The following is a 27,255-nucleotide window of genomic DNA, read 5'->3' as shown; positions in this document are numbered from 1 at the left end:
GAGAGACCAAAAATCACACCATCTTAACCTTAAATATATTCAACAATGGAGCATCCACAACCCTCTGGGCTAGGGAATTCCACGTGACAAGAAAGACAGACAGAGAGAAAAAGAGAGTGAGTCATGGTGGAGAGACAGAGAGGAAAGACAGAAATTATAAGGGAGTGTGAGTGATAGGAACAATGGAGAGGCATTTGAAAAAAATGAAATGAGAATATATACCTACATCAGAATCACAATTTGACAGAATCTCCTCAACCCTTCACCTCCACCACCTGGATGGACCAGGACAGCAGCTGTATGTTAACATCACTACCTGTAAGTTCCCTTCCAAGACACACAATGTCCGATCTTGTGTGACATCAAGTGCTGAAGGAGCAGAAATTTACTCTATTTAAATATTGAGAAGATTAAACCCATTCTCTTCCGTTCCCTCGACAAACACGATCCCTGTCCCTGCAAAATGTCTGAGGCTGAAGCAAACTGTTCACAACAATGGTGAAATATTTCACCCCCAGATGAGCTCCCAAACATATATCCACATCATCATCAATATCACCTATTTTGTAACGTTTCTCTGAAAAGTCTTAATGTTTTATTCTGTTCAAGGCACAATATAAATACGAATTATTGTCACAGCTCTGGATATGTATCATTGTTCTGCACCATAAACATTTTTTAAAATGTTGCCCCCAACAATGATGGCGACTGAGCATGCGCTCTGCTACAATGAAGATATGCTGGGTGCGCGTGCGCACTGCTGCGAGTACGCAATTAAAAATGTGTGCGCATGCGCATTCCTGCTAGTGCGAAACAAAGATGGCAGCTGCTTCGTCCCGTCTGTGAGAAAGCTGCAGCCTCCGCTCAGGTCACCGGGTACCGGTAGGTTATTTTTCCCGGTTTCCTGTTTCTATCATATGTTTAGGAAGTGTGCCTCACGACCGGGCTGATCCCACTGACCTGCCATTCCGACATTTACGGATTGTGAATCGGAGAAAGAACCTTCTTCACGTCGCCATTAATCACACTGCGCATGCTTCACTCAGCCCAGTCCCGCCCACCCATTCACTGTGATTGGTTGGAGGACCAGCTGCTTCCGAACAGGCCTCCGGTCCCGCCCCTCTGCTTCCATTGGTCCGGAGATGCCGTCAATCATTCCCCGGGCATTGTGAGGTTTCAAAAACAAAGAAAATTACAGCACCGGAACAGGCCCTTCGGCTCTCCCAGCCTGCACCGATCCAGATCCTTTATCTAAACCTGTTGCCTATTTTCCACGGTCTACTTTTCTCTGTTCCCCACCCCTTCATATATCTGTCCAGATGCATCTTAAATGATGCTGTCGTACCCGCCTCTACCAGCTCCACTGGCAAAGCATTCCAGGCACCCACCACCCTCTGTGTAAAAAACTTTCCCCGCACATCTCCTTTAAACTTTTCCCCTCTCACCTTGAAAATCGTGACCCCTTGTAATTGACACCCCCACTCTTGGAAAAAGCTTGTTGCTATCCACCCTGTCCATACCTCTCATAATTTTGTAGACCTCAATTAGTTCTCCCCTCAACCTCCGTCTTTCCAATGAAAACAGTCCTATCTACTCAACCTTTCTTCATAGCTAGCACCCTCCATACCAGGCAACATCCTGGTGAACCTCCTCTACACCCTCTCTAAAGCATCCACATCCTTCTGGTAATGTGACGACCAGAACTGCATGCAGTATTCCAAATGTGGCCTAACCAAAATCCGATACAACTGTAACATGACCTGCCGACTGTTATATTCAATACCCCGTCCGATGAAGGCGACAGCACGTCTTTTGGGACTTGTAGGAGAATGCCAGAGCGCCCGGAGGAAACCCATACAGACACGGTGAGAACGTACGGACTCCGCACAGTGACCCAAGCCGAGAATGGAACCCGGGTCCGCAGCACTGAGAAGCAACAGTGCTAACCACTGTGCCGTCCTTAAAATAAAGAGTAGGCACCACTGGATTTCGAAGCCAGGATCTCCTGTTAACTAGTCAGGCGCTTGAACCAAATTCTCCCAAATTCTATCGCTTGGATAAAGGATTGGCTAACCAACCGACAGTAGAGTGAGGATTAATCTGTCTTTTTCTGGTCGGCAAGCTGTAACCAGTGATGTGCCTCAGGGTTTGGCCCTCGGGCCCCATCTATTTACAACCTGTATTAATGATTATGGGACAGTCAGAATATACAATATCTAAATTTGTAGATAACACTGAAATGGGTGGGAAAACAAGTTGCAGTGGGGAAATATGAAATAAACTAATGGATTTGCATAGGTTGGGTGAGTGGGCCAAAATTGAATAAAAAGGCAACTTATTATCTAAATGAAGAGAAACTTCATAAATGCTTTTGTGCAGTGGGATCTTGGTGTCCTCCCATCCATTCTTCTCACCCACTTCCCAACCCCCTTCCATCCATTGACTCTGATAACACCTCCTGCTGCCTTGGGACAGCGGGCAGAATAATCAAATAATCACCCGCGTTATCGGGTGGCACAGTAACACAATGGTTAGCACTGTTGCTTCACGGCGCCAGGGACCTGGGTTCGATTCCCAGCTTGGGTCACTGTCTGTGCGGAGTCTGCATGTTCTCCCCGTGTCTGCGTGTGTTTCTTTAAAGTGCTCCGGTTTTCTCCCACAAGTCCCGAAAGACGTGCTTGTTAAGTGAATTGAACATCCTGAATTCTCCCTCGGTGTAACCGAACAGATGCCGGAGCGTGGCGATTAGGGGATTTTCACAGTAACTTCATTGCAGTGTTAAGCCTACTTGTGCCACTAATAAAGATTATTATGTTTATTTCAAGGAGGGTGGAGTCTAATAGCAAAGTGGTGTTGCTGCAGCTTCACAAGCAGCCAGTGAGGTCACATTTCGAACACTGTACAGTCTTGATCACCTTCTTCAAGGAACGATGAGGGTCTGCCAAATGAGGAAAGAATTCTCTCAAACTGGTGAATCTTGGAATTATTTACCCCAGGTAACGTGGAGGCCGAGTCCTTCATCAGTTGCAAGGCTGAGATTGATACGTTTTTAATCGGTTGGGGAATAGAGAGAAGGTAGGAAAGTGGACTTAGTGAGTGTGAGATCAGCTGTGATCTCATTAAATGGTGGAGCAGTTCAAAGGCTGAATGGCTGACTCCTGTCCCTATTGCTTCTGGTCTGTTCTGTTTGTCGGTAAAGATTTCCAGAATCTGTGTGACTGGAGAAGCACTGAGATATATAAAATCCTGGTTAGACATTTTTTTTTAAATGCTGGAAATCTTCAGCATAACGGGCAGCATCTGAAAATGAAATGAAAATCGCTTATTGTCACGAGTAGGCTTCAAATGAAGTTACTGTGAAAAGCCCCTAGTCACCACATTCCGGCACCTGTCCGGGGAGGCTGGTACGGGAGGCTGGTCTGTGGAGGAAAACAGAGTTAATGTTTCAGGTCAGCATGATCTTTCATCAGATCAAGAACAGTGTGTTCCCATTAGGGACAAAGGGGCAACCAGAGGATATTGGTCAGCTGTTGAAGGAAAACTTCACATCTGTCTTCACACAAGAGAATGAGGAGATAGATATGGAACTCGGACAAGGAGACTGAGGTTTCTGAGCAAATTGACGTGGGGAGTGACATGGTGTTGGCAGGCTTAAAAGTGGACAAATCTCCAAGTGTGGATGAACTGTGTCCCTGGATGCTCTGAGAGATGAGGGAAGAGACTGCAGGAGCTCTGCCCCAAATTTTTTGATCCTTTCTGGCCACGGAGAGGTGCCAGAGGACTGGAGATCAGCTAATGTGGTCTTACCTTAAGAAAGGTTGTCGAGATAAGCCAGGAAACTACAGACTAGTTAGTCTCACGTCAGTGGTAGGGAAAACATTGGAGAAAATTCAGAAGGACAGAGACTTATCTTCACTTGGAGGGCAAGATGTGATCAGGAATAGTCAGCGTGGCTTGTTAGAGGGAGGTTATGCCTAACAAATTTTGAATTGATTTTTTTATGTGACTGGCTGTGCAGATGAGGGTAGTGCAGTTGATGCAGTTTGCTGGATTTCAGCAAAGCCTTTGACAAGATCCCAAACGAGAGACATTATAAAGAAGGCAAAAGCACATGGGATAGAGGTAACATGATGGGGTAGATTCAGAATTGGCTTAGCTGTGGGAGACAGAGGGTGATGACAGACGGCTGCTTTAGTGACTGGAAGCCAGTGACCAGTGGCACACCACAGGGATCCAGCAGAGTGAGAATGGAGGGAGTGTGTGGGATGGATATTTGCAGCTTTCGGAAAATAAGAGAGAGGAAAAATTGTTCCATACAAACTAGAATGATCTGTTCTGAGTTTCTATTCTGTACTGACAGCGAGGAATTTTCTAAATTGTTTTTACAGGATATTAGATGAGGAAGAATTACAGACAGAAGTCTCAAATGTCACGTCTCGATCTGACAGTCACTCAGTTCCCTGGAACCTGAATATCATCGGCCTTTGAATCTAGAAGAAATGTTTGTCCGAACTGTCAGCTTCTAAAGGTTTCAAACATCAGTGTGACTGGAAAAGCAGCAAGACCCACAACACACACCCGAGTGAGATTGTTCCTGACTGTGGAAAGAGTTTTAACCAGTTACACAGCCTGAAGAAACATCATACCATTTACAGCGGGTAAAGACCGTACCCGTGTTTTGTGTGTGGACGAGGCTTCAACTGATCATCGAACCTGGAGAGTTACAAGTTGACTTTAACTATGGAGAAACCGTGGAAATGTGGGGACTGTGGGAAGGGATTCAAAGCTCCATCTGAGGTGGAAATCCATCGACGCAGTCACACTGGAGAGAGGCCGTTCACCTGCTCTGACTGTGGGAAGGGGTTCAGTGATTCATCCAACCTGTTGATGCACCAACGAGTTCACACCGGGGTGAGGCCATACACCTGCTGTGATTGTGGGAAGGGGTTCAGTCGATCGTCCAACCTTCAGTCACACCAGCGGGTTCACACTGGTGAGAGGCCATTCACCTGCTCTGAATGTGGGAAGGCGTTCACTCTGTTATCCCATTTGCAGTCACACCAGAGAGTTCACACTGGGGAGAAGCCTTTCACCTGCTCCCAGTGTGACAAAGGATTTACTAATTCATCCAATCTACAGAAACACCAGCGGGTTCACACGGGGGAGAGGCCATTCACCTGCTCTCAGTGTGAGAAGGGATTCACTCAGTTAACCCACTTACTGACACACGAGGCGGTTCACACTGGAGAGAGGCCGTTCACCTGCTCTGCATGTGGGAAGGGATTCATTCAGTTATCCAAGCTGCTGATACACCAGCGAGTTCACAATGGGGAAAGGCCGTTCACTTGTTCTGACTGTGGGAAGGGATTCACTCAGTCCTCCACCCTGCTCTCTCACCAGCGAATTCACACCGGGGAGAGACCATTCACCTGCCCTGCATGTGGAAAGGGATTCAGAGATTCATCCACCCTGTTGAAACACCAGCGCGTTCACACTGGGGAGAGGCCATTCCTCTGCTCTCAATGTGGGAAGGGATTCACTCAGTCATCTAGCCTGCTGACACATCAGAGAGTTCACACCGGGGAGAGACCATTCATCTGTTCTGTTTGTAGGAAGGGATTCACACAGTCAGCCAACCTGCAGACACATCAGCGAGTTCACAAGCGATTATAGGGGCTGGATTCTGCTGTTATCGCTGCTGTTAATCACATCCAGGATTGACATTCTGACATTTGGTGAAGTGGGAGAGTTTCTTTCTGCTGGACTGGCCGAACTCCCAACGTAGCTTCCAGTGGGCTGATGGTGAGTCTTAAGAGCACATTCCCACTGAAATGATCCACAAAAGCTGATGAAGGACACTTATTTCATCCTGTACAGGGTTCAGTTCTGGCCTTGGGTGACTGCCTGTGTGGAGTTTGCACTTTCTCCCCGTGTCAGCGTGGGTTTTCTCCCGGTGATCCTGATTCTTCCCACAGTCCAGATGTGCAGGTTAGGTGATTGGCCATTCTAAATTGCCCATTTGTGCCTATGTGTAGGTTTGGTCATTGGGATAGGGTGGGTGAGTCGACTTGGGTGGAGTGCTCTTTCAGAGGGTCGATGCAGACTCGATGGGCTGAATGGCTTCTGAGGGTGAGCTGTGAGGAGGATGCAGAGATGCTTCAGCAGGATTTGGACAGGCTGTGAGTGGCACATGCATGGCAGATGCAGTATAATGTGGATGTCCGCTTCAGTAGCAAAATTAGACAGGCCGATTATTATTTGAATGGGTGTAATTTGAGAGTGGTGGATACTCAGTGAGCCCTTGGTGTCCTCGTGCATCAGTCACTGAAAGTAAGCACACAGGTACAGCAGGCAGGAAAGAAGGCAAATGGTATGATGGCCTTCATAACGGGAGGAATAGAGATGTTTTATTGCAGTTTTATAGGGCATTGGTGAGGACACACCAGGAGTATTTTGTTCAGTTTGGTGTCCTTATCTGAGGAAGGAGGTTCTTCCTATGGAGGGAGTGCAGTGAAGGTTTACCAGGCTGATTCCTGGGATGGTGGGACTGTCATATGAGGAGAGACTATGTCGGTTAGGATTATATTTATTGGAGTTTAGAATAGTGAGAGGGGATCTCATTGAAACTTCCAAAATTCTAATAGGATTAGAAAGGGTAGATTCAGAAAGAATGTTATCCAATGGTGGGGAGTCCAGAACTAGGGGTCATAGTTTGAGGATAAGGGGTAAACATTTTCAGACTGAGGTGAAGAGAAAATTCTTCATCCAGAGAGTGGGGAATCTGGAATTCGCTACCACAGAAATAGTTGAGGCCAAAACTTTGTGTAATTTCAAGAAGGAATGAGATATTGCTCTTGGGGCTGAATGGATCAAGGGATATGGGAGGAAAGCGGGTCTCGGGTATTGAACTTGATGATCAGAATGAATGGTGGAGCAGGCTCAAAGGGCCTGTTTTACTGCAATTGTATAGGGCTTCCTGCTGCTTCTATTTTCTATGTTAATAGAATGGTATGTTGGCCTTCACAGTGGGAGGAATAGAGATGTTTCCTACCAGTACAGGTGGATCTAAAATCAATACATTTATCTGTGATCCATTGAGTTTGCAGCCAGTTGGCTCCATTGGTCTGTGTCAATATTTATGCTCCACATGATCCCCCACCCACCCCTCTTCATCCCCCCCCCCCCATCAGCATCGCCTTCTATTCCTTTCTCCCTCATGTCTGTATCCAGATTCCCCTTCAATGTATTCATGCTGTTCACCTCAACCACTCGCTGTGGTAACGAGTTCCACATTGTCACCACTCGCTGGGTAAAGAGGTTTCTGCTGAAATTCCTATTGAATTATTGAACCTCCTCATAATCTTCCATTTGGTCACTTTTCAGTTTTCTCTTTTCTAGAGAAAAGCCGTCCCAGTCTTTCCTAAGGATTAAATGCGCTGTTCTCGTATATTCTTGGAATCTTTGTTGTTCCTTTTCCAGAGTCTCTATTTCCTTTTCCTAAATGGAGATCACCAATGTTGACGGTGCTCTGTGTCGTCCAGCCCTGGATCGAAACAAGTTGAACATAACTTCCTGCTTTTCAATTCTCCCTCTGGAATGGAACCCTATATATGGGCCCCACACTTTAGGAAAGATGTGAAGTTCTCGGAGAGAGTGCAGAGATTTACGAGAATGGTACCAGAGATGAGGGACTTCAGTGAGCGGGGGAGACTGGAGCAGCTGCAATTGTTGTTTTGAGATCTGTTGTGATATCAGAGGAGGCCATTCAGCCTATTGATTCCCTGTTGGCTCCCTGGAGCAAACTAGTCAGTCTCTGTATCCCTATAGCCGTGTAAGTTTAGATCCCGAGATGCCCATTCAGTTTCCATTTGAAATCTTCCATTGTCTTCATTCCCACCCCCTCACAGGCAGCAAGTTCCAGGTCATTACCATTCACTGCATCAAAATATTCTCCCTCACATTCCCTCTGCATCTTTTACCCAAAACCTAAAATCTGTCTCCCCCTTGTCCTTGTCCCTTCAGCTAATGGGAACAACTTTTCTTTATCCACCTTATCGAAACCTGTCATAATCTTGTCCACCTCTATCAAATATCCCCTCAACCTCCTTTGCGAAAAGGTGAACAACCCCAGCCTGACATCGACCATAAAGAACAAACCGAATATGTTAATGTCTAAAATCAAATGGGAACGTTTAATTTCTGTTTTAAAGATATTGTGAATATATTGTCCTAGACAATAAATGAATTGGAATACTTTCCCTCGGGTGTGTCTGGAATATGTCAATCTGGTATCCCCCTAAATTCCAGATAGTTTGGAATGTGTAGATGGGATGAATGAGTTTATCACTTTCTCTTGGAAATGTTTACATCCTTGTCCATGAACTTTGTTGTAAAGAAGTCCAGGCGCTACATAAAATATCAGCACCGTAACATGGGGAGATAAGGAAGATAGACTCACTTTGGTCTTTCATCAGCACATCTGAGAGTTAAGAATGTGTGACATGATTTTGGGATACTGGTGTGTGTAAATGTGATTTGTTACTTGTGAAAAACAGCAAGTTTAAATTCATGGTGAAATGAATTTAATTCATTTCATTTCACGGCAGCTGAAATGGTTAATGTGACCAAGGGATTGAGACAACATTGTTACCGCATCAAGGCATTGGCACACACTCCAGAGAGAAACTGACTTTAAAACAATCAATGGAGATGGTGCTTCTACCCAGAGTGTAATGGTAATGCTGCTGCACTTTGATACTACTGCTCAGACATTAGACTGTCAGCTCTTATTTATACTGAATAAAATCTACCCACTGCCACCAATAAGGGCTATCACTGTGAATCATTTCAGAGTTTGGGAAAGTGTGGGTGATGAAGGTCAATATAAATTAGGAGCAGGAGTCGGCCATTCGCCCCCTCGATCCTGCTCCTCTATTCAATGAAATCAGGGCTAGTCTGATTGTGGTCTCAACTCCTTTCCTTCCTCCATCCTTTCACTCCGATGTCAATCAAGAATCGATCAAATTCAGCCTTCAAGCAGATTCAATGGGCCTGCCTCCAGCCCTCTCTGGGGAAGGAAGATTCATATACCCACAGCCATCAGGGGAAAAAATTATCAGCATCTTAAATGAGAGACCCCTTATTTGTAAATGGTGTCCCCTAGTTCTAGTCTCTGCCACAAGAGGAAACATCCTCTCAGCATTCTCTCTGTCAATTCCATTCAGCGTCTCATGTTTAAATAAGATCATCTCTCATTATTCTAAACTGCAATGGATACAGGCCCAACCTGTCAAACCTTTCCTCAGAGGATAACCCCCTCATTCCAGGAATCCAGAGTCAACCTTTTCTCTACTGCTTCTGAAGCACTTATCTCATGACTGAAATAAGGAGACGCAAACTGTACACAGTGCTCCAAATATGGTATCACTAAGGCACTGGACAACTGCAGCAAAACATCCCTACTTTTATATTCCATTTCGTTTGGAATAAACAACAATATTCCATTGACCTTCCTGATTACTTGGTATACCTGCAGACTAACTTGCGATTCCAGGGCATTCTGATCCCTCTGTACCTCAGAGTTTTGCAATCTCTCCCTATTTAAATAATATTGTTTTATTTAATACTTCCTGACAAAGTGGACAATTCACAATTTCGAAAGTTATGCTCCATCTGTCAGGTTTTTGCCACTCAGCCTATTTGTAGTCCTTTGCAGAGTCTTGAAATCCACTTCACAAATTACTTTCCTACCCATCTTTGAGGCATCAGAAAATTTAGCCGCAGACATTCAATCCCATCATCCAACACATTCATACAGATTGTAAATGGTTGGGAGCCCAACACTGATCCTGGTGATATTCCACTTGTCACATCTTACCCACCCAGAAATGACCCATTTGTACCTACTGGCTGCTTCCTGTTCGCTAACCAATCCTCTATCCATACTGATATGTTGCCCCCAAACCATGAGCTCTTATTTTGTGTAATAACCTTTGATGTGATAGCTTGGGGAAATCCCTTCTGGAAATCCAGATAAAGCACATCTACAGGTTCCCCTTTATTGACATCCCTTGTTACTTCCTCAGAGATCCTTCATAAATTAGTCAATCACGATTGATTCCCTGAACCCATTTTCAAACACTGTGTCAATAGGGCACCACGGTAGCATTGTGGATAGCACAATCGCTTCACAGCTCCAGGGTCCCAGGTTCGATTCCGACTTGGGCCACTGTCTGTGCGGAGTCTGCACATCCTTCCCGTGTGTGCGTGGGTTTCCTCCGGTTTCCTCCCACAGTCCAAAGATGTGCAGGTTAGGTGGATTGGCCATGATAAATTGCCGTTAGTGTCCAAAATTGCCCTTAATGTTGGGTGGGGTTACTGGGATTGGGTGGAGTTGTTGATCTTGGGTAGGGTGCTCTTTCCAAGAGCCGGTGCAGACTCGATGGGCTGAATGGCCTCCTTCTGCACTGTAAATTCTATGAAATCTCCTCTTCCCCCCCCCCCCCCCCTCTTTTTGCCAATTACCTTAGACAGACTCACATTCTGTTAAAGAGCCTGTCAACCCCACTCACTTTCCCGAACGTGAACAAATTTAATCAGGAAAAGTCCAACAAATTCAAATATTTTACTGTTAAAAGTTTATTGACGAAACAGAACATGGTTTAAAAAAAACTAACAGAAAATTACTTGAGGATGAAAGACAACCCGAGTAACAGGATGTTCACAATGTTCTGGGTCCCAAATGGTTTCCCTTCAGCTCCTCTGTACCCTGTTCCCATGACCCCTCGTTTTGGACACGGGGGCACTGAATCCTGGGGGTCACATCATTGTCAGCCCCGGTCTCCCCCCCCCCCCCCCCCCCCCCTCCTGAACCCCGATTGGATGGATGTCCAGTTCCCAGTCAGTCCTCCAGCACCTTTCTGCCTCTATCAGTGCAATGACCATGGCAGTTCCCCAACTGGGGAGCAGAGCCCGTTATTCTCACCTAGATTGGGCCCTCAGCTCCATCACCTGGCTGTCATTGACACGAGCAATAGAGACAGAAAGGGGGCCGAGGCTCAAATAGGAAGACAAAACTTGTGGATTAGGATCTCCGTAAAGGTCAGCAACTTCCAATAAAAAAATCAAATTCCCAGTCAACAAATTAAAGGATCACACGACAAGACTTCAAGTTTTATGACTTTTTAAACAACAAACAAACAAACTAGAAGCTATTTTAACTCGGAAACCTACACATTAAACTATAAACTGGAACTTTGCCCTTTTGCACAATCTAAAATCACACTCCACAATTACAGTTTACTGTGTTCTGGAAGGCAAAACTTAGTTGTCTCAGAACCTGTCCAAAGTGATGATTCATTCCCGAGGATTTACTTCCGTTCTTCAATCAAGACACCGAGGAAAAAAAGGGAGAATAGAATAGAATGTGAACTAGCAAAATACATAAAAATGGATTGTAAAAGTTTCTATGGCTGCGTAAAAAGGAAACGTTTGGCTCTGACAAAGGTTTTGTCCGTTACAGATAGTCAAGAGAATTTAGAATGAGGAATAGAGATCTCTCCAGCTACCTCGTTCAACACTCTGGGATGCAGATAATCAGCTTTTGGAGATTTATTCACTTTCAACCCCATTCATTTATTCAGTACGACTTTTTCACCAATACTAATCTCTGCCAGTCCCTTGGTTCTCTGGTGTTTTGGGGACAATTTCTGTATCTTCCTCTGTGAAGACAGACAGACATTGTTTAGTTTCTCTGCCATTTCCTTACTCCCCATTATAAACTCTCCTGTCTCTGCCTGGAATGGACCCACATTGGTCTTTGCTAATCTTTACCTTTTCACATTCCTGTGTAAGCTTTTCCAGTCGGTTTTTATGTTTCTCGCCAGTTTGCTCTCATCAGTTTCTTGATCCTCCTTTGCTGATTTCTAATGGATCTCATGGAATCTTTTAACTTTTCTTGTTCGCCACGGTTACATTACTTTTCCTGTTGGATTTTTATTCCTTAAAGGAATCTATATTTGTTGTATATATGTGAAATAAAAGTTGCAAAAATCCAAGAGGACCATAGGCTGCTCTCGCCATTGACAGAGAGAGAGCTGACTGGAGGTGATTTAACTCGAGGGTCAGCACACCTCAGGCGAGGGGCCTGGTTGAGAAGGCCGGGCCTTCATGAATAAACTCAGCCAATACGGGAGTTGAATCCTCACTGTTGGCCTCGCTCTGCATCACAAACCAGTCATCCAGCCAACTGAGCTAACCGACCCCTGATAAATATGTAATAATTCCTTAAACATGAGGTATTCCCTGTACCAATCCGTTTCCCAGTCCACCTCAGACAACTTGCCCTTCACACCCTGATAATTTTCTTCTGTGAGGGACTCCCAGATAGATTGAACAAAAGAACCATCTAACCACCAGGGGGCCATAGGCATGGCAGCACGGCATGCTTTTTGGGGGTGGGGGGGGGGGGGTCGAAACAGAAATTGAAACTAAATATCTTCAAACATCCAAACACCCTTTCACTCTGTGATCCTTGTGCAATTTGAAGCCAGGTATTAGCAACAAGGCTCAGAGAGAATCAGCCCATTGGAGGCAAAGTGGTGAGACCGGCCAGTCCAGCAGAAAGAAACCTTCCGACCATCCCCACTGACCACCTGTCAGAATGAACAAAATGCAGTCCTGGGTGTAGAGCAGAAACAATAACAGCCAAATCCAACCCCTGTAATCGATTGTGAAATTGTTGGTGTCACAGCAGGTCCGATGAAACAGGTAATCCCGTCTCACATTGAGAAGTGGACGGCCTCTCCCCAGTGTGAACTCGCTGGTGTCTCCGCAGGTGGGATAACTGAGTAAATCCTTTCCCACAACGAGAGCAGGTGAACGGCCTCTCCCCAGTGTGAACTCGCTGGTGTCTCCGCAGGGTGGATACTTGAGTAAATCGTTTCCCACACTGAGAGCAGGTGAATGGCTTCTCCCCAGTGTGAACTCGCTGATGTGCCTGCAGGTTGGATAACTGAGTGAATCCTTTCCCACACTGAGAGCAGGTGAATGGCCTCTCCTCAGTGTGAACTCGCTGGTGGATCCGCAGGTGAGATAATTGAGTAAATCCTTTCCCACACTGAGAGCAGGTGAATGACCTCTCCTCAGTGTGACCTTCCTGGTGGCTCAATAGGTGGGATGAATCCCGGAATCCTTTTCCACATTGGGAGCAGGTAAAGGGCCTCTCCCCCGTGTGAATTCGCTGGTGTCTCAATAGGTGGGACAAATTACAAAATCCTTTCCCACACTGAGAGCAAATGAACGGCCTCTCTCCAGTGTGAACTCGCCGGTGTGTCTGCAGATTGGATAATCGAGTAAATCCTTTCCCACATACAGAGCAGGTGAATGGCCTCTCCCCAGTGTGACTGTGTCGATGAACCTCCAGCTGAGATGGGAATCTATATCCCTTCCCACAATCCCCACATTTCCACGGATTCTCCATGTTTTGGGTCTCTTTGTGTCTCTCCAGGCTGGTCAATCAGTTGAAGCCTCATCCAAAGACACAACACGGGTGCGATCTCGTCCCGCTCTGAATGGTGTTATGTTTTTCAGACTGTGTAACTGGTTAAAGCTATTTCTACAGTCAGTTCACTGAAACTCTCACTCGGGTGTGTGTTGTGTGGGTCTCGGTGCTTTTCCAGTCACACTGATGTTTCTACAGTCAGTTCACTGAAACTCTCACTTGGGTGTGTGTTGTGTGGGTCTCGGTGCTTTTCCAGTCACACAGATGTTTGAAATCTTTAGCTGACAGTTCGGGCAAACATTTTGCATTCTACATTCATAGTCTAAGGAAATTCAGGTTCCAGGGAATCGAGTGACCATCAGATCGAGATGTAACGTTTGAGATTTCTGTCTGTAATTCCTCCTCATCTAATATCCTGTAAAAACATTTTACAAAATTCATCACTGTCAAAACAGGATAGAAAGTCAGAACAGACAATTCTAGTTTCTATGTCATATTTCTTCCTCTTATTCCCCGAAAGCTGCAAATCTTCATCCCACACACTCCCTCCATTCTCTTTTTAAAATAAATTTAAAGTACCCAATTCATTTTTTTCCAATTAAGGGGCAACTTAGCGTGGCCAATCCACCTACCCTGCACATCTTTGGGTTGTCGGGGCGAAACGCAAGCAGACACGGGGAGAATGTGCAAACTCCACATGAACAGTGACCGAGAGCCAGGATCGAACCTGGGACCTCGGCGGAGTGAGGTTGCAGTGCTAACCACTGTGCCACCGTGCAGCCTCTCGCCGTCAATTCTTTATCTGCTGTAAGAAGTCTTACAACACCAGTTTAAAGTCCAACAGGTTTGTTTCAAACACGAGCACTGCTCCTTCCTCAGGTGAATCTGCTGTATCTAATAATAATAATAATCTTTATTAGTGTCACAAGTAGGCTTACATTAACGCTGCAATGAAGTTACTGTGAAAAACCCTAGTCACCACACTACGGCGCTATTCACCCTCCCTATTCTCCTGAAGGTGCTGATTCAGGCTGATTGACAGATCCATGCTCACAGCTTCCTGTCCAGGAGGTCACAGCAAATCAAAGAGAAAATGCTGGAAAATCTCAGCAGGTCTGGCAGCACCTGTAGGGAGAGAAAAGAGTTAACGCTTGGAGTCCAGATGACCCTTTGTCAAAGCTAAAACAGTAAGAAGTCTTACAACACCAGGTTAAAGTCCAACAGGTTTGTTTCAAACACAAGCTTTCGGAGCGCAGCTCCTTCCTCAGGTGAACGCCAGCATCTCCACATGAAAGCTAAAAGAGGGAGAAAGTGGGAAATATTTATACGGTGGAGTGAGAATGAAGTCATCTTTCATGTATAAATATTTCCCCAACTGTGCCGGGAGGCAGCCTGCAGATCACCTCGGTCCGCCGCATGGACTCCGGCATCTCCCGCTGTGTGGCGGCAACGCTGGTCTCTATGAGGTTGTTTGTGGAGAGAAGCCGGAAGTGACGGACAGTTAGAGTGGAGAATGTTCATTGTTTCATTCGGCTCTGGGGCCGCACTCGGGATTCTAAACCCAGCCCCCGACACTGACCTCTCACCTGACAATGGCCAGAGTGATTGACGGCAGCTCCTGACCATTAGGGTTCAGGGACGGATTCGGAAGACCGGTCAAAAGTGGCTGGTCCTCCAGCCAATCGGAGTGAATGAGGGGGCGGGACTGGGCCGTGTGAAGCATGCGCAGTGCGATTAATGGCGGCACAGATAGTTGTTTTCTCGGATCCACAATCCGTAAAGGTGGGGATGGCGGGACGGAGGGAGAGCTCGATTAGGCGCATCGTTGGACACACTTATTAAACATGTTATATAAACCGAAAACCCGGAAAACTAACCTATCGGTATCGGGGGACATGCAGCTTTCTCACAGACGAGACAATGGGGCCGCCATCTCCCTCGCGCGCACTGGAGGGTTGCGCATGCGCAGTCGTCAACCTTATTGCGGCACTGGCAGCAGTGCGCACGCACACCCACCATCTTTATTGGGGGCAGCAGCAGCGCAGTTCAGGCTCAGTCGCCATCATTGTTACTGCAGTTACCCGCAGATCCAACCAAGGAACACATCCGCCAACTCAGCAGACTGATCAAGACCTTAGATCCAGACCTTCAGAACACCCTACGTGCTCTCATCCCACGTAATCCCCGCATTGGAGATCTCTACTGCCTCCCGAAAATACACAAGGCCAACACACCAGGCCGTCCTATCGTTTCAGGCAATGGGACCCTGTGTGAGAACCTCTCTGGCCACATCGAGGGCATCTTGAAACCCATCGTACAAGGTACACCCAGCTTCTGTCGCGACACGACGGACTTCCTACAGAAACTCAGCACCCATGGACCAGTTGAACCAGGAACATTCCTCGTCACAATGGATGTCTCGGCACTCTACACCAGCATCCCCCATGACGACGGCATTGCTGCAACAGCCTCAGTCCTCAACACCGACAACTGCCAATCTCCAGACGCAATTCTGCAACTCATCCGTTTCATTCTAGACCACAACGTCTTCACCTTCGACAACAAATTCTTCATCCAGACGCACGGAACAGCCATGGGGACCAAATTTGCACCTCAATATGCCAACATCTTCATGCACAAGTTGGAACAGGACTTCCTCACCACACAGGACTTTCAACCGATGCTATACACCAGATACATCGATGACATTTTTTTCCTTTGGACCCACGGCGAGACATCACTGAAACGACTACACGATGACATCAATAAGTTCCATCCCACCATCAAACTCACCATGGACTATTCTCCAAATTCAGTTCCATTCTTGGACACACTCGTCTCCATCAAGGACGGTCACCTCAGCACCTCGCTTTACCGCAAGCCCACAGATAATCTCACGATGCTCCACTTCTCCAGCTTTCACCCGAAACACATTAAAGAAGCCATCCCCTATGGACAAGCCCTCCGTATACACAGGATCTGCTCAGACAAGGAGGAGCGCAACAGACACCTACAGATGCTGAAAGATGCCCTCGTACGAACGGGATATGGCGCTCGACTCATTGATCGACAGTTCCACCGCGCCACAGCAAAAAACCGCACCGACCTCCTCAGAAGACAAACACGGGACACCACTGACAGAGTACCCTTCGTCGTCCAGTACTTTCCTGGGGCGGAGAAACTACGACATCTTCTTCGCAGCCTCCAACACATCATCAGCGAGGATGGACATCTTGCCAAGGTCATCCCCACACCCCCACTACTGGCCTTCAAACAACCGCGCAACCTCAAACAAACCATTGTTTGCAGCAAATTACCCAGCCTTCAGAACAGCAACCACAACACCACAAAACCCTGCCAGGGTAATCTCTGCAAGACATGCCAGATCATCGACATGGACACCACCATTACACGTGGAAACACCACCCACCAGGTACGCGGCGCATACTCGTGCGACTCGACCAATGTAGTCTACCTCATACGCTGCAGGAAAGGATGTCCCGAAGCGTGGTACATTGGCGAGACCATGCAGACACTGCGACAACGAATAAACGGGCATCGTGCGACTATCAACAGGCAGGACTGTTCCCTTCCAGTTGGGGAACACTTCAGCAGTCAAGGACATTCAGCCTCTGATCTCCGGGTCAGCATTCTACAAGGAGGCCTTCAGGAGACGCGACAACGCAAAATTGCTGAGCAAAAACTTATAGCTAAGTTCCGCACGCATGAATGCGGACTCAACCGGGATCTGGGATTCATGTCGCATTACATTCGGCCCCCACCAACAAGCCTGGACTTGCAGAGGCCTACCGACTGAACTGGCTTGGGACAATTCACACCTCTTTAACCTGGAGTTACCTCTCTCTCTGCATCTTTGATGATTTGATTGCCTGCAGGTGCTCGCATTCCGGGGCATCTCTGACTGTGTCTATATAAACATTTCTGGAACAAGCCTTTCCATTCACCTGAAGAAGGAGCCGTGCTCCGAAAGCTCGTGTTTGAAACAAACCTGTTGGACTTTAACCTGGTGTTGTAAGACTTCTTACTGTGCCATCATTGTTGGGAGCAACATTTTTTAAATGTTTTTTCATGACAGACTGTTTCACTCTGAGTTACAATTCTTATTTATGACTCAGAACAATGATACATGTCCAGGGCAGTGACAATAATTCGTATTTATTGTGCCTTGACAGAATAAAGCGTTTTCACACATCTCAGAGAAACATTATAAAATAACAATTGACACTGAGCAATATTAGATTTAAAGGAGAATCTTAATGGAGGAAAGTGAGTGAGAGAGTCGGAGAGTTTTAAGGAGGACATTCCAGAACTTTTAGCCCAGTCAAATAATAAAAGGCCAGTAATGGTGGACCGAATAAAATCAGGAATGCTGTCGTGGCCGGAATTAAATTAAATTGAAGAGGTGTGTGTGAGGAGATTACAGAGATCAGGATGATCACAACTATAGGAAAAGAAGAATGGGAAATTTCAACTTTTGGAACTTCTTAAAAGGAAAATGAGCACATAGGGATGGGTAAACAAGGCTTGTTTGTATTGTATTTGTTTTATTGTCACATGTACTGAGGTACAATGAAAAGTATTGTTCTGTGTACAGTCAGAAGTTCTGATGTGGAGATGCTGGAGATGCTGCTGTTGGACTGGGGTGAGCACAGTAAGAAGTCTTGCAACACCAGGTTAATTTCCAACAGGTTTGTTTCAAATAACTAGCTTTCAGAGGAAGGAGCAGTGCTCCGAAAGCTAGTAATTTGAAACAAACCTGTTGGGACTTTAATGTGGCGTTGTAAGACTTCTTACTGCAGTCATAAGTTCATAAGATACATGAGCAGAATTAGGCCATTTGGCCCATCGAATCTGCTCTGCCATTCTATCATAGCTGATATGTTCCTCATCTACTATCTACAATGCTAAAGACCAAGAGCGGGATTGCAAAATCAGCCAGAGCATCTCCTCCTAAGAACACATGACCGAGGAGTAGGCAATGCAGCCTCCCAAGCCTAAACACTTTCAATGTGATCATGGCTGATCCCATCCTGGGCTCAATTCCACTGTCCTCCATAAGCCTTCAACTCATTACCAATTAAAAATCTGTCTAACTCCACTTTGAATTTATTCACTGTCCCTTCATCCACCGCACTCTGGGGTAGAGAATTCCACAGATTCACAACCCTTTTGGAGAAGTAGTTTCTCTTCAAATCTGTTTTAAATTTGCGACCTCTTATTCTAAGATTATGAACTTTCATTTAAAATGCCCCACAAGAGGAAGCATCAGCTCCACGTCTACTTTATAATCTTCATTATTGGCACAAATAGGCTTACATTAACACTGTAATGAAGTTACAGTGGCAATCCCCGAGTCGCCCATTCCGACACCTTTTCAGGTATATAGAGGGAGAATTCAGAATGCCCAAATTAACCACCAGCACGGCTTTTGGGACTTTCGGGAGGAAACGGAAGCGCCCAGAGGAAAGCCACGCCAACACGGGGAGAATGTGCAGACTCTGCACAGACAGGGACCTAAGCCAGGAATCGAACCTGGGACCCTGGCGCTGTGAAGCAACAATGCGAACCACTGTGCTACCTGCCGCCCACTATCCATACCTTTTAACATCTTCTTTAACTCAATTAAATCTCCCCTCATTCTTCTAAACTCTAGAGAGTATAGGCCTAAACTGTTCAATCTCTCCTCATACGACAAAACCCTCATCTCTAGAATCAATCTAGTGAAGCTCCTCTGAACTGCCTCTAATGCCACTACATCTTTCCTCAAATAAGGGGACAAAACTGTGCACAATACTCCAGGTGTGATCTTGACAATGCCTTGTATAGGTGCAACACTTCCTTACTCAGTTCCTTTTGCTAACATTCCATTTGCTTTCCTTATTATCTGCAGCACCTGCATGCTCGTTTTCTGTGACTCATGCACAAGGACACCCAGATCCCTCTGCATAGGAACACCCCGAAGTCTCTCCCCATTTAGTTAATAGGCCACCTTTCCATTTTTTCTGACCAAAATGCATGGCCTCACACTTATCCACATTAAACTCCATCTGCCACATTTTGGACCACTCTCCTAACCTATCTATATCCATTTGTAAGGTTCTTATTTTCTCATTGCAGTTTACTGTCCCACTTATTTTCGTGTAATCTGCGAATTTGGCGATAGAACCTCCTATCCCTGTATCCAAGTTGTTAATATAGATTGTAAATAGCTGGGGCCCAAGGACTGAACCCCGTGGCACCCCACTATTTACATATTCCCATCCAGAAAAAGAACCATTTATCCTGACTCTCTGTCTCCTGTCTGTCAGCCAGTCTTCTATCTAAGCTAATAAATTACCCCTAATCCCATGTGATCTCACCTTGTCAATTAACCTTCTGTGCGGCAACTTATCAAACGTCTTCAGGAAGTCCAGATATACTACATCTACAGGATCCCCATTATCCACTTTGCTTGTTACATCTTGGAAGAACTCACAATTCTTTCGTCCAGAAATTAATTTCTTAGTATTTGGAATAGTGGATTGTGAATTCAATATTTTAAAATCTTGAATTGAAAGTCCAATGATGACCATGAAACCATCGTCGATTGTCAGAAAAACCTATCTGGGGGCAGCACTGCTGCCTCACGGCGCTGAGGTCCTAGGTTCAATCCCGGCGCTGGGTTACTGTTCGTGTGGAGTTATGCACATTCTCCCCGTGTTTACGTAGGTTTCGCCCCCACACACAAAGATGTGTAGGTTAGGTAGATTGGCCACGCTAAATTGCCTCGTAATTGGCAAAAATGAATTGGGTACTCTAAATTTATAAAAACAACAAAAAAAATCAATTAAAAACTCATCTGGTTCACTCTTGTCCTTTAAATGAAATGAAATAAATGAAAATCGCTTATTGTCATGAGTAGGCTTCAATGAGGGAAGAAAATCTCCTGCCCTTACCTGGTGTGGCCCACATGTGTCACCAGACCCACAGCAAAGTGGTTGACTCTTAAAATGCCCTCTGAAATGGCTGAGCAAACCACTCAGCTCAAGGGCAATTAATGATGGGCAGTAAAAGCCCAGCCAGCGACACCACATCCCCATGAAATTACTTTTTTAAACTTGAGGAAGGATGTGAAGGCATTGGAGTACAGAGTCCAGAGAAAATTCACAAGAATGATTCCAGGGAGAAATAACTGGAGCTATGAGGAGAGGTTGGGTCTGTTTTCCTTGGAGAAAAGAAGGCTGATTGGAGAGTTGTAGAGGTAATCAAGATCCTGAGGGGTTTGGACAGGGTAAATAATGAAAAGCTATTTCCCCTCAGGAGGACATCAAGAGGGGCTGGTTTAGCTCACTCAGCTAAATCGCTGGCTTTTAAAGCAGACCAAGCGGGCCAGCAGCACGGTTCGATTCCCGTACCAGCCTCCCCGGACAGCAGCAACAAACTCCAGCTGTCAGAGTGAAGATGGTTCAGTCTGGATGTGATTAACAGCAGAATCCAAATCCAATCCCTTCAGTCACTTGTGAACTCGCTGGTGCCTCAGCATGGGGCTTTTCACAGTAACTTCATTGAAGCCTACTCGTGACAATAAGCGATTTTCATTTCATTTCATGTGGGAGAGTGAATGAATGCCCTCCCACACACTGAGCAGATGAACGGCCTCTCCCCAGTGTGAATCCACTGGTGCTTAAGTAGATTGGACTTCCAAGTAAAACCTTTCCCACAGAAAGAGCAGCTCAAAGGTGACTCCCTGGTGTGAGTGTGTTCATGTGTCAGCAGATCCTTCCGGCTTTTAAAGCTCTTCTCACAGTCAGGATATTTAAACGGCCTCTTATTAGTATGAACAAGTTGGTAGGTCAGCAGGTCGAATGAACGGGCGAATCCTTTCCCAGAAACAGAGCAGGTGAACAGCTTCTCCCCAGTGTTTGTGAGTTTATGGCTCAACAGATCACTTTTCCTTTTATAGTTTTTCTCACAGTCGGAACATTGGAAAGGTCTCTCTTCATTGTAAATATGGTGGTGTGACAGGAGGTGGAATGAGGTTGTGAAGCCTTTCCAACACACAGAGCAGGTGAACAGTCTCTCCCGAGTGTGAACTCAATGGTGTCTCAGAAGGTTGGATGATTTAGTGAACCCTTTCTCACATGCAGAGCTGGTGAATGCTCTCTTCCCGGTGTGACTGCGTTGATGAATATTCAGCTCAGATGGATAATTGAATCCCTTCCCACAGCCTCCACATTTTCACGGTTTCTCCCTGATGGGACAACATTTGCATGATCACGTTTAATTAATAATCTTTATTGTCACAAGTAGGCTTACATTGACACTGCAATGAGGTTACTGTGAATAGCCCCTAGTCACCACACTCTGATGCCTGTTCGGGTACACACAGAGAGAATTCAGAATGTCCAAATAACCCAACAGCTCTTGAGGGAGTAAACCAGAGCAGCTGGTTGAAACCCACGCAGACATGTGGAGAACGTGCAGACTCTGCACAGACAGTGACCTAAACCGGGAATCAAACCTGGGACCCTGGCTCTGAAGCAACAGTGCTAATCATTGTGCTACTATGCTGCCTATTTGATGATCAGCTGAAGCTTGGTCCACACACAGAACACAAAAACAGATTCTCCCAAATAGTGCTTTTTGATGTTATGTACAAAAGCTGATGGTTCAGGCTGTGATGCATCAAGTGACTGTTAGACCATGTAAACTGCTGGATTGTCCTAAAAATCCAACTATTTCACTAATGTCCATCAAGGAAAGGACCTGCCACCCGGTCTAGACCTACACAACAATGTAGCTTCGCTGGAGAAGGACGAGAGGTGCAAGTGGGAGGAAATGAACGATAAGGACTTGAAATATCTAGAACTCGACAAGAACTTTCAGAGAACCTGCCCCAGCCACAACATTCATCAGCTCAAAATACACAGGAATACCATCACCTTCAACTTCCCCTTCCAATCTCAAACCAACCTGACTTGGACTTACATCGGCATTAATTCATTGTTCCTGGGTGATAATCCTGTAACTTGTTACCTCATACCACTGTGAGAGCACCTTCACCACTCACATTGCAGCAATTGACTAAACATCACCGTCAAGGGGAAACTGCTGATTGTCAGTAGATTGTTTTAATTCTTTCATGGGATGTGAGCATTGTTGACAAAACCAGCATTTGTTGTCCATCCTAATTGTCCTTCCAAAGTTGGGGGTGACCTTCCTTCATTAATCGCTGCAGTCTCAGTACTGTTGGTGTAGGAATTCTAGGACTTTAGCCCAGAGACAGTGAAGGCACAGCAACATACCTACAAGTCAGAATGGTGTGTGGCTTGGAAGGGTAATTGCAGGTTGTGATGTTCCCATGCTACCTGCTGTCCATATCCTTGTAAGTTAAGGGCGTTGGAAAGTGCTTTCAGAAGAGGCTTGGTGGGTTGCTGGTCATGTTAGCAATGCCCATGTCCCAATAATTAACTTTTTTAAATATTGCAGATGTTAAAAGGATAAAAAAGTCTCAACTGAAATAGATTTGCTGACTTTAACACAGCCTTTAATTGGTCTGTGTTGCCAGACTCAGTTCTGTGAGCAACATCTGTAATAAAACAAAATACAGCATTATCAACATCGTGGGCGGTACCATTCACCTGAACCTGGATTGGACTACCCATAGAATACCATGGCTACAAAAGCGGATCAGAAGCTAGGAATCCTGTGGCAAGTAACCTTCCTCCTGGCTCCCCAAAGACTGTCCAACATCTACAATAATAATAATATTTATTGTCACAAGTAGGCTTACATTAACACTGCAATGAAGCTACTGTGAAAAGCCCCTAGTCGTCACATTTGGGCACCTGCTTGGTACACGGGGGGGGGGGGGGGGGGGGGGATTTAGAATGTCCAATTCATCTAACAGCACATCTTTCGAGACTTGTGGGAGGAAACCGGAGCACCCGGAGGAAACCCACGCAGACGCAGGGAGCACATGCAGACTCAGCGCAGACAGTGACCCAAGCCGGGAATCAAACCTGGGACCCTGGCGCAATGAAGCAACAGTGTGAACCTCTGTGCTACCGTGCCATACAAGACACAAGTCAGGAGTGTAATGGAATACCCTTCACTTTTTCCCACAACACTCAAGAAACTTGACACTATCCAGGAGAAAGCAGTTTGTTTGCTTGGCAATCAATCCACAAACATCCACTCCGTCCAGAACAACAGCAGCAGGGTGTACCATAAGACCATAAGATATTGGAGTAGAATTAGGCCACTTGGCCCATCGAGTCTGCTCCACCATTCAATCATGGCTGATATTTTCTCATCCTCATTCTCCTGCCTTCTCCCCATAACCCCGGATCCCCTTATTAATTAAGAACCTATCTATCTCAGTGAATGTCTTAAAGACACACAGTGACTTGGTCTCCACAGCATTCTACGGCAAAGAGTTGGTCTCCACAGCCTTCTGCGGCAAAGAGTTCCACAGATTCACCACTCTGTGGCTGAAACAATTCCTCCTCACCTCTGCTTTAAAGAATCGTCCCTTTAATCTGAGATGGTGTCCTCTGGTTCTAGTTTTTCCTACAAGTGGAAACATCCTCTCCACATTCACTCTATCCAGGCCTCGCAGTATCTTGTACGTTTCAATAAGATCCCCTCTCATCCTTCTAAAGGCTCCTTATGCAGCACTTTTCAAAGCCACATTCACAAAGGATAGCGGCAACAGAAACATGGAAATCCGACCACCTGGAAGGTCCCCTCCAAGCCACTCACCATCCTGAATTGGAAATATATAGCTGTTCCTTCACTTCACAGGGCCAAGATCCTGGAACTCTTTCCCTAATAGCACTGTGGCTGTACCTACACCACATGTACTGCAGCATTTCAGCAAGGCAGCTCGTCACCACCTGCTCAAGGGCAATTATGGACGGGCAATAAATACTGGGCTAGCCAGCGACGCCAACATCATATGAATGACTTTTTAAAAAGCAAAAACATTGCAAATGTTGGAATATCAAAATATAAAGAGCTGGACATACTAATCAGGCTAGACCGCATCTGTGTAGAGAAAGATACATTATTACAGGTTCAGGTCTGATCTGCGGTCAACCTCCAATAAAACACTTTCCTACTGGAGCTGATGAATGGTGGCCATAGTTCCCACAATCCCCCGCGGCATAGACACCGCTCGATCAAACTCTCTCATGGCCCAGACACTGAGTGCGCATGCTCCGGGGCCAGCCCGCCGCGGGGCATTCTGGGCGACTGTTCCGAGTCTGAGGGAACCGGTAAGTGATGGCGGTGATGGGCTGCAGTAAACTAGTCACGCTATCGAATCCCAGGGGGAGCGATGGAGCCAGCTCCGGACGGGGATAGTTTCTCAATCTTAAGTGAAGGCCACAGACCCTAAATAAGACTCTGAGGTAGCGAGTTTGTGGCTCTGTGATCTGTGCTTGGGATCAGGCCCGATTGAACGGCCGCCATCTTGGTTTAGTGAGGAGAAGAACGCATGCGCTCGAGACTGGGTGACGTAAGAGAGAATGGGCGGGGCCTCCTGCACTGTGGGGATTCTGTTCGGGAGGTTACAGCCCCTGGATAGTTACCGGAAGGGGCTGCTTGTAAATTAATGTGAAACGTTAACTCCACATTCCTAGCTTTGCTGCACAGAGGGGACTGGGCTAGTCGGAGCGGAGGGTCTGCTCAAAGCACCAATTTGTTGATCCAGATTGGTGAGCCCTATGGGAGAGAACGTAGGGCTTCCTCTGGCTGCTGGACCCTCTTCCATCGTCTTGTCCATGTTTAGGTGGCCCTGGAACGTGAAGATGAGGTGTCCACCAGTAAACTTGATACCTTCCACAATTGTTTGTTACATCAGGGTGCAGAGTGCTTCTGAGATACTGAAAGCAACATTCTGGTTTTTTTAATAGAACAGTACAGCACAGAACAGGCCCTTCGGCCCTCGATGTTGTGCCGAACAATGATCACCCCACTCAAACCCACGTATCCACCCTATACCCATAACCCAACAACCCCCCCTTAACCTTACACTACGGGCAATTTAGCATGGCCAATCCACCTAACCCGCACATCTTTGGACTGTGGGAGGAAACCGGAGCACCCGGAGGAAACCCACGCACACACGGGGAGGACGTGCAGACTCCACACAGACAGTGACCCAGCCGGGAATCGAACCTGGGACCCTGGAGCTGTGAAGCATTTATGCTAACCACCATGCTGCCCAGATAGTTTCAAAGTTTTCCTTGTTTTTGTTGTGATTTTGCTTTCTTTTACTTTAATTGGGCAACATATTTGGGGAAATAAGAGGGAAGAATATTCCGTAGAAATTAGAATTATTTATTCTGAATTTCTATCCTGGCAGACAGTGGTACTGACACAGTAAACTCCTTTTACAGGGCATTGGAAGGAGAGGTTTTCACACATTCATCATGAGTTGAACATCAGCAGGAAAGGATCTGAAACATCAGTGTGACTGGAAAAGCACCAAGACCCACACAACACACACCCGAGTGAGAGAGTTTCAGTGAACTGACTGGAAACATCAGTGTGACTGGAAAAGCACCGAGACCCACACAATACACCCGAGTGAGAGAGTTCCAGTGAACTGACTGTGGAAACATCAGTGTGACTGGAAAAGCACCGAGACCCACACAATACACACCCGAGTGAGAGTTCCAGTGAACTGACTGTGGAAAGAGCTTCAACTATTACAGAGCCTGAAAAAAAATCACATCATTCACAGTGGGGAGACACCGTACAATCATTCTCTGTATCAACAAGCTTTAACTGATTATCCAATCTAGTGACGCCATGGTGAAACCGTGGAAATGTGGGGACTGTGGGAAGGGTTTCAGCTTCCCATCTGCACTGGAAACTCATAAACGCAGCCACACTGGAGAGAAGTTGTTCACCTGCTCCACTTGTGGAAAGGAATTCACTCAGTCATCCAGCCTAATGACACACCAGCGAGTTCACACTGGAGAGAAACCGTACGATTGCTCTCAGTGTGGGAAGAGCTTCCGGTGTTCATCCCACCTCACTGAACATCTACGGGTTCACACTGGGGAGAGACCATTCCACTGCTCTGAGTGCGGGCAGAGATTCACTTGTTCTTCCCACCTCACTCTACACAAGCGTGTCCACACTGGTGAGAGGCCGTTCGTCTGCTCTGTGTGTGGGAAGGGATTTATTAGATCATCGCATCTTCTTAGACACCAGCGTGTTCACACTGAAGAGAAAGCATTCACCTGCACGGAGTGTGGGAAGAGTTTCACTAATTTACCTAATTTTCAGAATCACCAGCGAATTCACACTGGAGCGAAACCCTTTACCTGTGCTGAGTGTGGGAAGGGATTCGCTGCAAAATCGCAGCTTAGGACACATACACTTGTTCACACTGATGAGAGACCATTTCAATGTTCTGACTGTGAGAAGAGCTTTAAAAGCAGAAGGGATTTGATGAAACATCAGCGAATCCATTCTGGGAAGAAGCCGTTCATCTGCCCCGTGTGTGGCAGAGGATTCACTCAGCCATCCGCTCGTCTGAAACACCAGAGAGTTCACTTGTGATTACAGGGATTGGATTCCTACACCCAGGAATGAACCATGTTCACTCTGACAGTTCAGATTTATTTCCCTTGTTGTTAAACTCCAGCCCAGTTAGAGGGATTAATAGAATGGACATGAATTGCATTAAACGCAGTGTTGGAGTCCTTGATAAGAGGAGACTGATTGATGGCCTGTTA

General features: G+C 46.2%; 2 protein-coding genes across 2 annotated transcripts in view; one reads left to right on the top strand and one right to left on the bottom strand.

Annotated features, from left to right (window-relative positions):
* Positions 1 to 1,026, bottom strand: part of LOC119961554 (zinc finger protein 239-like) — a 3,543-nt gene extending 2,517 nt beyond the window's left edge. The window contains exon 1 of the mRNA XM_038788885.1: positions 961 to 1,026. The gene's annotated coding sequence lies outside the window, so the exon portion shown is untranslated. The remainder of the gene's footprint in view (positions 1 to 960) is intronic.
* Positions 807 to 27,255, top strand: LOC119961545 (zinc finger protein 420-like). The gene is made up of 4 exons (XM_038788870.1): positions 807 to 882; positions 2,826 to 2,996; positions 4,389 to 5,595; positions 26,336 to 27,255. The coding sequence occupies exons 3-4, from the start codon at positions 4,741 to 4,743 to the stop codon at positions 27,077 to 27,079; spliced, it is 1,599 nt and encodes a 532-aa protein (XP_038644798.1). The 5' UTR covers positions 807 to 882; positions 2,826 to 2,996; positions 4,389 to 4,740; the 3' UTR covers positions 27,080 to 27,255.

The sequence above is a fragment of the Scyliorhinus canicula genome, unplaced genomic scaffold (genome assembly GCF_902713615.1).
Source record: "Scyliorhinus canicula unplaced genomic scaffold, sScyCan1.1, whole genome shotgun sequence".
Classification (NCBI taxonomy): domain Eukaryota; kingdom Metazoa; phylum Chordata; class Chondrichthyes; order Carcharhiniformes; family Scyliorhinidae; genus Scyliorhinus; species Scyliorhinus canicula.
This window is presented reverse-complemented; position numbering and strand designations above follow the sequence as displayed.